General features: G+C 35.5%; 1 protein-coding gene and 1 non-coding gene across 5 annotated transcripts; both read left to right on the forward strand.

The window, feature by feature from the left end:
* The first annotated feature begins 369 nt into the window (after positions 1 to 369).
* Positions 370 to 442, forward strand: TRNAA-CGC (transfer RNA alanine (anticodon CGC)). The gene has a single exon. It is a non-coding gene; the product is annotated as a tRNA-Ala (tRNA).
* On the forward strand, positions 376 to 10,921 carry LOC114285622 (Pentatricopeptide repeat (PPR) superfamily protein). 4 transcript variants are annotated; one of them, XM_082902643.1, is made up of 13 exons: positions 376 to 1,187; positions 4,081 to 4,250; positions 5,116 to 5,193; positions 6,046 to 6,125; positions 6,389 to 6,473; positions 6,893 to 7,312; positions 8,776 to 8,883; positions 9,652 to 9,719; positions 9,850 to 9,937; positions 10,031 to 10,117; positions 10,203 to 10,256; positions 10,424 to 10,516; positions 10,615 to 10,921. In XM_082902643.1, exons 1-12 carry the CDS (start codon positions 749 to 751, stop codon positions 10,511 to 10,513), a joined length of 1,767 nt encoding a protein of 588 aa, XP_082758769.1. In that variant the 5' UTR covers positions 376 to 748; the 3' UTR covers positions 10,514 to 10,516; positions 10,615 to 10,921. The 4 variants fall into 4 exon arrangements, with proteins under 4 accessions (XP_082758769.1, XP_082758770.1, XP_028084488.2 ...); XM_082902644.1 differs by having other exon boundaries at positions 10,619 to 10,921; XM_028228687.2 differs by having other exon boundaries at positions 10,031 to 10,102.
* Positions 10,922 to 12,521: the final 1,600 nt, after the last annotated feature.

The following is a 12,521-nucleotide window of genomic DNA, read 5'->3' on the forward strand; positions in this document are numbered from 1 at the left end:
GACACACACACACAGACGCCCCCTTGCATTCCGGCCGACCGTCCGATCGTCGCAGCTCGGAGATGGATCGTTGCAGCTCCAGTCCCTTCTTCTTCCTCCTCCTCCTCCTTCTTCCCTCTCTTCTTCTTCTTTCCTTCTTCCTCTTCATCTTTCTTCTTCTCTGCTTTCTTTCTTCTTCTTCGTCTCTTCTGATTTTCTGATTGGAAAAAAAAAATAAAATTAAAACGATGAAACGACGTCGTTTCGTCCTTTAGGGGGGATTCGGGGAGGCTAATTTCGAGCGACGTAGCATTGTCGTATTTGATGTCTCTTTTTTAAATAAAAGAAAAGGCAAACAAATATAATAAACTATAAAACAATTAGCAAAATGGGGGTGTAGCTCATATGGTAGAGCGCTCGCTTCGCATGCGAGAGGCACGGGGTTCGATTCCCCGCACCTCCACCCTGCTTCCTTTTTCTTTTTTCTATTCTCATTTTTCTTCTCTTTTTGATTGGCCCATCCACATATGCCCACCAATCCAACGGCCACAATTTCCGGGTCCATTCATAATTTCCATGCACGGTCAACACACGAACATCCTCCCTTCCCTCCTCATCATAGTCACTTCTGTCCTTGCTTGGCAACCTCTCGTTCCTCATCTTCATCACCAGATTCACCACCATTTCAGATATAGATATATATATATATAGAGAGAGAGTGAATCGTTACCATCACAGCTTAGCTTCAACAAGCAAAACAAAGTAAATTATGACTCTGAACTTGGGGTCTCCATGGCTCTCTCGCCTTCCTCTCTCTAACCTCCCAACCACCGCCAACACTAAGCCCAGCGTTTCTCTCTTTTTCCTCATATTCAACACCACAACCTCCATATCCAAACCACAATCCTTCTCTGCTTCCAACAAATTCTTTAATACCAAAGCTTCGCTAAGCGAGAGCCAGAACGAGGTCGCCGAACCCTCCGAATTGTTCAATGATGATGATGATGATGACTTGCTTGATCTAATCTCTGCATCGAAACATGCGAATGAAGCCTTGGATTTGATCGCAGAAAACTCGAATCCAAGTGGTGGTGGTGGTGTTGTGAGCGGTTCAGATTGTTGTTCGATTATATCTGCTGCGTTTGATCGGAACAATGTCGACTTGGCATTGTCAGTTTTCTCCGCCATGCGTTCCAGCTTTAATTCTGGTACATAATACTATATGCACTTGTGTTTCCCAAATTTGGAACTGAAAGTAGAAAAATTTGTGCTTAAATTAGGTGAATATTGATGTTCTATGCTGTAAATTGTGTTGTTTGTTATTCTAATGCTGAGCCACTGCTGCTTTGAATGCACATTGCTTATTATGATATGAAACTATTGAACTATCAACTATCTAAATTGTTATTTTTATTCATTCGCTTATTAATTATAGTAAGATGATCAAGATACAATACAGTGCTTGAAAATGGGGAAAGATGCGGTTTAACTTGGTCCTTGTCATCAATTAGTATAGTATTCTGTGGATGGATATTATTACAATATATATGTTGTGTCAAATTAGAATGAAGTAGATCAAGAACTTGTTTGACGTTACAGTTGATCTTCTTGCTTTTATTTGGTTGTACTTGCTTGAAACATGGGAAGAACAAAAAAATTGGGATGATTTATATAGGGGGATTTGGTGATAGCCCCCTCACTATCTAATTTGTCTTTCAAAAGGACAAGAATTATATAAGTACTTTCAAAACCCTTGATATTTTAAAACTTGTTTCTTTTACTATATTACCCTCATATCGATCAGGTTTCTGTTAATCCATATTCACTATGTATTTCAGAGTAAAATTTTACTCTGTATAAAAGTAAAATTTTACTCTGAATAAGAGTAAAATGTTACACTCTGAAACTAAAGTAAAATTTTACTCTGTATAAAAGTAAAATTTTACTCTGAATAAGAGTAAAATTTTACACTCTGAAACTAAAAGTAAAATTTTACTCTGAATAAGAGTAAAATTTTACACTCTGAAACTAAAAGTAAAATTTTACTCTGTATAAAAGTAAAATTTTACCCTGAAAAACAAGTAAACTGTGAGACTCTGAAACTAAAAGTAAAATTTTACTCTATATAAAAGTAAAATTTTACTCTGGTTCTGTCAAATGAAAAAAACGGAGCAATAGAATCAGAGTAAAATTTTACTCTGGTTCTATCAAATGAAATTAGATCATTCACAACCACTGTTCTTCTGTTTCTTCACAGTTACTTGCCTCTTTCGTATCACCTCTTTGTCTTCTCTGTTATCTATTACATATACACAATCCATATTGCTCACTCACGACATAAAAATTTGTCAAAATCAAAAACAATTTTACAACAAAAAGTTGAGAGAACATAGTAACAACTCATTAATAGATCAATTTAAGAACTTAACAACACTATCCAGATGAAAAATCTCTCCCTCACACACACACACACACACACACACACACAAACACAAACACACACATATATATATGAAAAATCTAAAAAACTGTGTTCAAATATGAAAATTTTGAACAGTCGCGCGATTCGTCTCTATACTCTTTCATAATTCGAATTTTTGATCGACGAGGCTATCATCAACGTCAAGAACATGAACTTCATGAGAATTGGAAGGCGATACGTCAACGTCGTCGAAGCTTTCTCCGATCATCTCCGACTATCTCTTCCACTACGAAACCTATGCACCATTCAAAGAAAATTCTCTGCAACTGAAAGTGATTTAGGTATATTCACAGTTTTGGTTGAAATCACGAGAGATTCGAACGAATTCAATCCAAACCCTAGGAATGGAAGAGAGAAGGAAAAGAGAGAATTTGTTTGTGCGTTTGCTTGGTTGAGGCTTCGATCATATTCCACCGCCTCGAGGAAGACACCGGCAGTGGCGTATGAACCGCCGGAGAGTGATCGAAAAACTGAATCGGCGTAGGAGGAGATCGAAGAATGTTGAGAATCATAACAGAGAGCTCGTAAAAGAGCAAAGAAGGTGAGGAGAGAGTGTGGAGAAGGTGAGGAAATTTAGTTGAGGGTATAATAGTCTAATAAAATATTTAAATAATAAATTTTGTCCTTTATGCAAAATTTTATAATTATGAGGGGGTTTAGAAAATATAATGTGTTCGTTTGGTTTGTATTTCTGAAAAAATTTTGGGAAATTTTCTCTACAAATAAGTTTTTAAAAGTAATCAAACCAAACAAATTTTCCCAAAAAAATTTCTCAAAACTTGTAAACCAAACAAGTTTTCCAAACAAATCTCTCTCTCACACACATCAAATCAATCACTTTTTTCAAAACTCTCTCTCAAAATAATTTTCCAAAACATCTTTTGAAAAAACCCAAACCAAACAACTTTTCGTACTTTTTATCTCTAAAACACATCTCTCAAACACAAACCAAACATACCCAATTTTTTTCTTAGTCCTTTTAACAATGAAAGGAAGGTAAAGGGGGTTTATAGCTAAATTTCCCATTTATATATACATTTGAACTCTTTTCTAATTTGACTTTCAAGTATTATATTTATTTCTTAGGTCCTTTTTTAAAAAAAATAATGAACTTAAAGTGCTATACTTCATGTGTAGTTCTCCTGTGTTGCACTCAGTGTTACCAAAAAACATTAAACTCATGTTTTGAATCATCCTACACTTCCATTCCAAAACAGTGAATTTAGTGTTCCAAAAAAAAGTCCCATAATTTTTTCTATGCTTTTTTTATATATATATATATATATATAAAAAGAGTTCTCCTTAACTGGGTGATGGAGTGTAGTTTTTTAGATTGACAAAATATAAAACAATGGGTCGCAATATTCATAGAAATGTGTTGTTGAACGATTAAATTGAAAAAAAAAACAACTATAATTTATTTGATGTCAAATTAAAAAGTTTACTCGTATCTTACCACATTTTAGAGCATATTTTGTTCCTGTTTTTGTTCCTCATACCAGAACAATCCACGTTCTAGGTAACATAGGTTGCCCTTGTTGCTAATTCTGAGTTTCATTGCTTTTTTTGTTTATTTGTGTGAAAACTAATATATGGACATTGTCAAAACATGAATAAAGGGGCAGCTAGTGGTGAAATGGCTTCATTTAGTCAGAGATGGAAGTGGTCCAGGCCAGATATTCACACTTACACATTATTAGTTCAGGGTCTTGCAGCGTCACTGAGAGTTTCAGATGCCCTTAAAATTATTGGTGCCGTTAGTCGAGTTGGAGTTTCTCCTGGTGAAGAGGTATGGATGTCGTTGTTCTTTTACTTCTTCTGGTGATTGCCATTGTAATTAAGTTGTCCTATTTATCTGCAGACTGCAACATGAATTCTGCTATTCCATTTCAGCCTTTCAAAGCAACACACCATTATTCTTTACATGATCTAGCAATGTTTCTCTTTGGCCTTTCTCTTCACACTCAAAATGAATATCAGCAATGCTGCTTTTATATACTAGGTTCAATTTTCGCTTCAAAGCATGCTTTTCTGCCTTAAAATTTATTCGACTTTAAATGGCAAATGATTGCTTATTGTAACCTTTTGAGTCATTTTTCTGGATCTGTTTCTTACATTAGCAATAGAAGTTCTCAGGATTTTATGGTTGTAGTTTTTCATCTTTTTATTAGCTATGGGGGTAATTTTCATTGGTGCAGAAATCACTAAAGAACCACAACAGAAAATTCCCTTTGAGCATGCACAACAAAAACAAAAAGGAGATTTGAAATAGGGTACAGGGTACTAGGTAATCACGCTGCACTTGAGCTGCCAAGATAGTATACCAGAAAAAGGAAACTTATGATAGGTAAGGTAACTAAACAGCCTGCAATATACCACTGCTCACACATGTACGTTTCGTAGCTCCAGTAGACAAGCTTGCTTACCCTTTGATTCAAGGTTTGACAACTTTGCCACCCATTGTTTTCACAAATTTGTAATTTCTACCACTAACCACTGTCCGACAAACAACACCAAATACTCCCTCAAGTATGAATTTCTTGACTTCCATATGTTTAAGTTTTGATGGCCCTATTTGCTGGCATGGTTACTCATTTTAATGGTGACAATGTTATTGACTTAACTCAAATACAGTTTCTTTGATTTTCCTGCAGGTCCCTTTCGGTAAGATAGTGAGGTGTCCAACATGTATGATAGCTGTCACTGTTGCACAACCCCAGCATGGTATTCAGGCATGCACATATGAGCTATGAATTGTTTTTGGAACCTTTGCAATCTTTATATTGTCTTTGTGTGAATACTTAGGTATTGATGGTTTGAGAGACATCAGTCATATACCTCGTATGTGGCCCACAAGCGAGAGTGTCAAGTTGAATTACCAGTTGTTTGGTGCATTAAGGAGATTTTCAATATAAAGAATCTGAGTTTTATTATTATTTCAATTGTATTATGTAGCTTCCTTCACCACCACCACCACCACCACCACCACCATTTCTCTGTTTGGATTCTGCATCACATAGTCTATCTGATGAAGTTAGTGCATACTATTAGATGACTAGATAACTATAGTTCCCACGTGACATATTTCTAAGCATTGTGAGATATGCCGTAGTTCCTTCTTTTCCTTTCCTGAATGTAGTCTTTTTCTATCTATGTTCTCTGATCTTGGTAGGGACCCTATTTGATTGATTCCCAACAGGTCATGATAAATAATGTCCGGATGCAGACTTTATTGCATCTTTTTTCTCATCATCGAAATGCAGGGAAAGCTTATGCCAATTCCATATTTTCTTTTATTTTCAACAAGTACTTTTGACATCAGGTCTTTTCTTGCTTGTTGAGGTAAGTTTTCAACTAGCTGTCAATTAGTTCCTTAGGATTTCTAGAGCTCTTGATTTTTAAACTTGAACAGTATATTTGTAATAGCCTGTGGCTTTTGTTCAAGTCATGTCAACAGATGCTAATGTCTGATTGGTTCTCTTAGAATTCTAATTTGATGACATAATGGACGGAAAGAAACACTTTATTCGTACAACATTTGCTCATGATATTTTGTGATGCGGAGAGTGTCATTTGTTCCACAGATCGTGTCCTGTTCCAAGTGCCGCTACCAGTACGAGCTAGTTTCAGGCGACATAGTCAGTATTGAGACAGAAGAAATCAGGTTGGTTTACTTCCTTGAATTTGTATTCATTTGAGCAACTGAGCCTTCTCTTATTTTTGTTAAAGGTCACACATTGGCATTCCATTAATATATGATCAGTATTCAAACTTCTAGTATTCTGTAAAACAATTACAATGGAGAACATTCAATTTTTTGCACTTCCCCTTTTTTTACTTCATCGTTTCTGCACAAGTGTATGTTTGTATATAGCATTGATCCTGAGATATTCACTTTTTCTAAGGATTCCCTACTGCCGAACGCAGCATGGAGGTACCTGCATGGAAAAGGGGGCTAAGATTCCTGCAAATAAAGAAGCAAAGCTTCCCTGCTGCAGTTCACTCTATTGTGGTACATTTTTGCTAATTTTTTTATATTTAAGCATGTACTTCATCAATTTTAAACATTTATTAGATCTTCCTCTACCTTTCACAAACTATCACAAGATTCATGCATTAAAAAAATGGGTTTATTGCAAATGATATCTCATAATCTTTGATTATTTAGCAATCAAATTTGTTGTTCACTTTGGTATTAAAAGAGTCCATGTATCAAAATATTTGTTAGCCTCTCTCTTATGACAAATTTTACTGCTGTAGTTCCTCATATAAGCAAAGAGATAGGCTTCCTTAAAGGTGGGGCCCATAAAAGATACCTTAGGCAATGTTCCGTAGCTCAAATGTATACAGCCTGTGTCCTTTTATACTACACATGAACGAGTATACTCTTTCTTTTTTTTTTACTTAATTCTCTACATTTCCTCTCTGCAGGTGGAGACTCCATCAGGGATGGCACGCACTCACAGATTTGCTACTGAAACAGTTGATCTTCCTGCACAGGAAGGAGAAAGAGTAACGATTGCTCTAGCAGCTCCATCAAATGTTTATAGAGAGGTGGGTCCCTTAAAGTTTATTCCAAAATCCCCCAACGTCTATCCAGGAGAGCCTATGTGCCTGACAAACCATACAGATGGCCGAGAATCACTGTTACTAAGAGCACCCATAAAAAATGAAGGCTCATCCTTACTTAACCCCTCCATCCTCTTTCCACTTGCTGCTGTGCTGGCCACTGGAGATGCAGCCTCTGGAATAATTGATCCTAGCTTGCCTCAGTTCATTTCCATTGCTGCAGTTTCATCTTTTGCTCTTGGAGCCACTTTGAACACTTTGGTTTTCCCCCAGTTGGGTCGGGTAAGTCAGTCTCTAATGTTCTATTAAGACTTTATGTGGCATTTGTTTTCCTCCCCCAGCTTTTACTGACATAGTATCTTTTTAAGACTATTTTTAGGCTCTCATGAACTATTTATGGCATTGAGATTTTAGTTTTGTCCATTGGCAAATGTCTAGATGTATTCAACACGACCTGGCAGCTGAGAATTTCAGATCCATTTCTGCACTCTGCTGTGAAAGACAATCGACCCAACTATGATGATTTAGTTCCAATGACACTGTTTTTGAGAAGGGGGTGGGGGTAAACAACAATGAAAATGCTACTCCCTCTGTCCCAAAATAATGGTTCCTTTTGAGGAATCTAACTTTTTTTGGTAGTACAATTATTGCACTTTAAAATAATTGATTTTCCAAAATTACCCTTTAATAGTACATTTTTTGGGGAATATCAATGTCATAATTGTATTTTTTATGTTAATGAATTTAAAAGAAGGGCAAAATGAGAAATTTATATTATTTTTGTACTTGATTTTTGAAAAGGGACTAATATTTTGGGACAATGAAAAATGGAATAAAGGACTAATATTTTGGAATGGAGGGAGCATTAATTAATTCCTTCTTCTTTTCCTTTTTTTTAAAAAAAAAGAAAAATTATTTCAAATTGGTTGAAGAACAGACCCAATCTCAACCAAGAGTCTAAGAATCGGTCCACTATGATAAGTTGATTCTAACAACATTGGTTGGGGCAACCATTTGTGTAAATTATGCCAAATGTTAGGTCTGGACCCTATCTATTTCTCCCAAACCCCCATCCAATGGGGACTAAGTGCCATTTTGGGAACATGGTAAAAAGCCACGTTTTTGGACAAAAGGTCCCAAAAAAACCATAAATAAAACCATAAAATGTCCAAAAACGTGGCTGCCAAAAACGCCAAAAAAACCATTTGGCAAGTGTCAAAATGGCAGCCGTAAAATTACAAATTAGGGCCTATGAAAAAAAAATAAAAAAATAAATCTCTTATGTTGGGTAAGGGTATTTTGGTCATTTTAATTTGATTTGACACCATAAATAAATATTAAACTAAAAAGTAAAAAGTCAGCTTTTTACCAACTTCCCAAATCACTTCTAAAAAAGCCAAAAAGCTTGGTAAAAAGCCAAAAGTCAGCTTTTTACCAACTTCCCAAAACAACCCTAAACTGGGGGTACATTTTGTTTCAGTTTCTTTTAAAGCAATGTACCTAAGATCAGCCAAAAATACAATAGTTTGCAATTATTTTAGCAGTTCGCCTGCTTTCTTAGACCGTTTACATCTCTCAAGATACTGACACTCTAATTGAATGAGTTATAGACTACTTATGAAATTAGGTGGTTTTGAATTTTCTTACAATATGATTTTACTATGTACATTTTTTTTATGGAGTTCCCTCAGAAAAATTACATAAATGCATCTAGTTATTTATCTTAGCTCTTATCTTGCCCACAGCTTCCTCAGAGGTTGGTGGACACAATTGCCATCAGGCAGCAACTTCTATCGCAATATGACCAACTTCAATCTCGCATCAAGGACTTGAAAAAAGCTGCAGAAAATGAGGTACCCTGCCACAGTAATTGTGACTTGATGTCAACTGCTTTCTCTAGTATAAAGTTTGGCTCTTGATATCTGGTGTTGCCCCTAAAAACAAGCAATTCCTGCTTCCTTGTTTGTTTACATGCCCTGTCCAGCTGTGTGGCATAATATGTTCTTTAGTTTGCGTCTGACTTGTACAGATAAAAAGCTCCTGTTTAGATGTAGTCAAATTAATCTTCTATTTCTGCTAAACCAAATAAATTGATCCTGACTTTGAAGAAAGTTGTGACCAATGACCACTGAGTTCATGTAAATTAGTTCATATTTGTAGGAGGAGAACAAGAAAAGAAGTGAACATCACATTTAGTTATGAAAGAACACGTTGATGCTTCCTGTGTCCACAAAAATTCACCCTAGTGTCAAATTTACTCAATTTTCTCATACATAAGGACTACTAACTTTACAGATTATAGTGCCTCATCAGTGAATTTTCCAAGAGAGGCATCTTTTTTGTTACGGTGGCATTGGAAGTATATGAGACAATTTCTAGGAATCTGAACTAAGGACTTTCATGTGGGCAATTCTTTATAATATTGGAATGTGATAAGATGTGATACATTGGGAGGTCGAGCCCAGACCCTATTGTTATTTTTTAACTGGGATTAATTCAAAGGTATTTTTAATGCCCTTCTATATCCAAAGAATAATGTTACAATGATTTTATGCCCTCATTATTTCGTACCTGTTATTCCCTTTTGTCATATAGATTAGTTGATTTGATTTTTTTTATAGGTTTGGATGCTAGCTCGCATGTGCCAATTGGAGATCAAAATTTTTGCTGTGGGAGAACCTTCTTATCGGTTAGAAACACTATAAACATTTTTAGTACTCTTTTCTTGTTATAATCACTGAACTTATTATCATCTTGCAAAAAAAAGGATTAGCTTTGGATGTCTCTTGTTCAAAGTTCACTAGCCTTTTTGTTTTCAGTGCTCGGAGAAGTAGAGTCAAAAGGGTGCGTGAAGGCTTGAAAAATTCCCTCAGGAAACGAATTGAACTGATTGACAGCTATGCTAGAGTATGTTTCCTGCATCATGAAACGAAACAGAAGTTTAATGCAAACAACTCTTGTCAGCTTGGTTAATGCATGATGATACTATTATTTTTTCAGATTTCTTCAATGATTGAAATTGAAGTAGAGATGGATTCTGATGTTCTTGCTGCTGAAGCGGCTAGCAATGCAGTATGCACAACTTCAGTATATTACACACACACACACACTTCGCTTATCAGTTCAACTGTAAATGGATAGTAGTTGTTGACTCTGTTATTCCTTTATGCAGGAAAGTATCGCTGAACAGATACAGCAAATCATGGAGATTGAAAATCTTGAAGAGGCATGTTTTGGAAGCATTTTCTCTTACATCTAACATACATAAGGAATAGGAAATTGAGAAGTTTAAAAATAAAATAAAATAAAATGTAGTTAGAGTGGATCTCTCTAAGTAGAATAGAATGCAAGATAATGAAGTTTGGGTTCTTAATCATTTGTCATTGCATGCAGGGATGGAGAATCCAAGCTGAGGCAAATGATGAGGTTGAAAGACTTCTTAGTTCTGAAACCACATCCAGTGAACAGGTTTTAGACGTATAATTGGTAATTTACTCTATCCAAACATCCTACTTTTCACTTGTTTTCCTATCACTATTATCCAATCTAATGTCGTATACTAAATGATTTCCTTTCTTGGATAGAAAGGCAATCACAACATGATAAGCAATCATCATCATACCCCGGGAAGAAAACTCTTCATGGTTGTGGGGAAAGGAGGAGGATGGAAACGCAAAACAGGTGCTTGGTTGTGTCATCCTACTTGCTCATCGAGTGACGTCAGTATTCAAATTACATTGACATTTTCTTTTGTAAAGCAAAACCATATTTTGATCCAAAATTTGATGTATTCACTTTGTGCAGTGTTGCTATGTAGAAATCTTTGTATAAATGGATTTTCTCTTCTTTTTTTCCCCCAGTTATGAAATAACATAAGTTAGTTTTGTAGCATTATTGATCTATTTGGAGGTTTTAGCCCTCCGGAGATGTAACTGAGTTCCAAGAAGTCCCCAAATCCCCTTGCTTCATGTCCTAATGTATTCTTAACTATTGAATCGTGTGAGAATCTTGAAGCATAATGTAATTAATGATTAGGTGTGCATTGAGACCTGAGGACACGGGAATTTAAGAATAGATCCATACCATTGACTGAGTTGATAAATATGGAAGTTTAAAATGGTAGGTGGTCCATAATTATCCAGAATGAATCTACTGCATTTATCTTGGCCTTTTGTCTATCAACAATTTGGTGTCAACTAGCAACCTAATTGGCATTTCTGTTGATCCAGTCCAAGTAACTGGAGGACCCTACCAACCCGAAATATATTCTCTTTCTCCTCTTCTTACCTATGGAAGGTTCATTCTATTGCTGTTATGACACAGCATTTGATTGCTGTTACGTGTACGCTGATAGAGTGCTTTGTGTGTACGGTTTTGGCAAAGAGGCCGGTTCAGCTGTGCATTCGAGCAAGGCAAGTGAGGAAAGTTGCTTTGGAGCGTTCTGAATGACTTGTTGTGCGCAAAAAATTACCCAGTTTTAATAATTAGAGTTTGAGGAACTTCATTTTGAAGTGTTCTGACTAATTTGGTGCATGTTGAAAATCATTATTTTATCTGGTTTTAATAATTAAACTATAAATACTTGGTGCGTCCTAGGTTTATTTGAAGGCTATATCTATAAATACTTCTTTGTAATTCTATTGAGATACCGATATTTTGAGACCAATAGAGAGAATTTGTAATCTATCTAATCAAAGACGTAGCCTTTCTTTTTAGAACACTCAGGTTAGAGGTCTATTTTTGAAACTTTTAGGTCAATAGGCCCAAACTTAAATCTTTTTAGGCCGAAAAATACTTGTGTCATCTATCTGTTCAAAATGAGACATATTTTTACACGTGTTATTACATGTCTAACTATTTGTTCAAAGAATAGTGATAGAGACTGTGGATGCCGTACTTTTTTCGAGTATAAGGCATTACTTCCAACATCGACTTGCTTTGATCAACAAAGAGTCGTCATTTAATTTTTAAAGGGGAATTAAGAAACATTTAACGATGAAAACTAAACTAAAGCCTAGTCTGTCATAAATGAGAGAATTTCGGGTTCGAAAGCTTAGATACAAAAAGGAATGCCATTTACATGGAAACACTCTTTTTTGTTCAATCCAAAAATTGGCCTCTACTTGCTTTCTATTTTATAATTTTAGTGGTTAGTTATTCATACAAATACATTTTTAGACCTAAAACCCTTAACTAATCTAAACTATGTGATTTAAAGAAAAATGAATACAATTCATTTAGATTTGGAGGAATAAACCCATATTTTGAAGAGAATAATGATTTTTCTAATAAAAAATGGATTTTATCAATCCATGGCTATAAACCCAATTTAAAATTACCAATATTTATAAAACATCCAAAACATACAATTTTGCACATGAAGAACATATAGACTTTGATTATTTAAAGGGCAATGCAATAAGGACATGCACATGTTATGGAGATTAAGAGGACTTACCTGGTTGCCCACTTTCAGAGTCTTACATGCTAT

Source organism: Camellia sinensis, chromosome 13 (assembly GCF_055761805.1).
Source record: "Camellia sinensis isolate YWXY chromosome 13, ASM5576180v1, whole genome shotgun sequence".
In the NCBI taxonomy this organism is placed as follows: domain Eukaryota; kingdom Viridiplantae; phylum Streptophyta; class Magnoliopsida; order Ericales; family Theaceae; genus Camellia; species Camellia sinensis.

Bases quoted from the DNA above. Each gene is read 5' to 3' on its own strand.
- LOC114285622 (XM_082902643.1), top strand. From the start codon at position 749: ATGACTCTGAACTTGGGGTCTCCATGGCTCTCTCGCCTTCCTCTCTCT. The intron at 4,251-5,115 runs GTATGGATGTCG...ATTTTCCTGCAG, and splicing joins GAGTTTCTCCTGGTGAAGAG to GTCCCTTTCGGTAAGATAGT. The intron at 9,938-10,030 runs GTATGTTTCCTG...TTATTTTTTCAG, and splicing joins TGATTGACAGCTATGCTAGA to ATTTCTTCAATGATTGAAAT.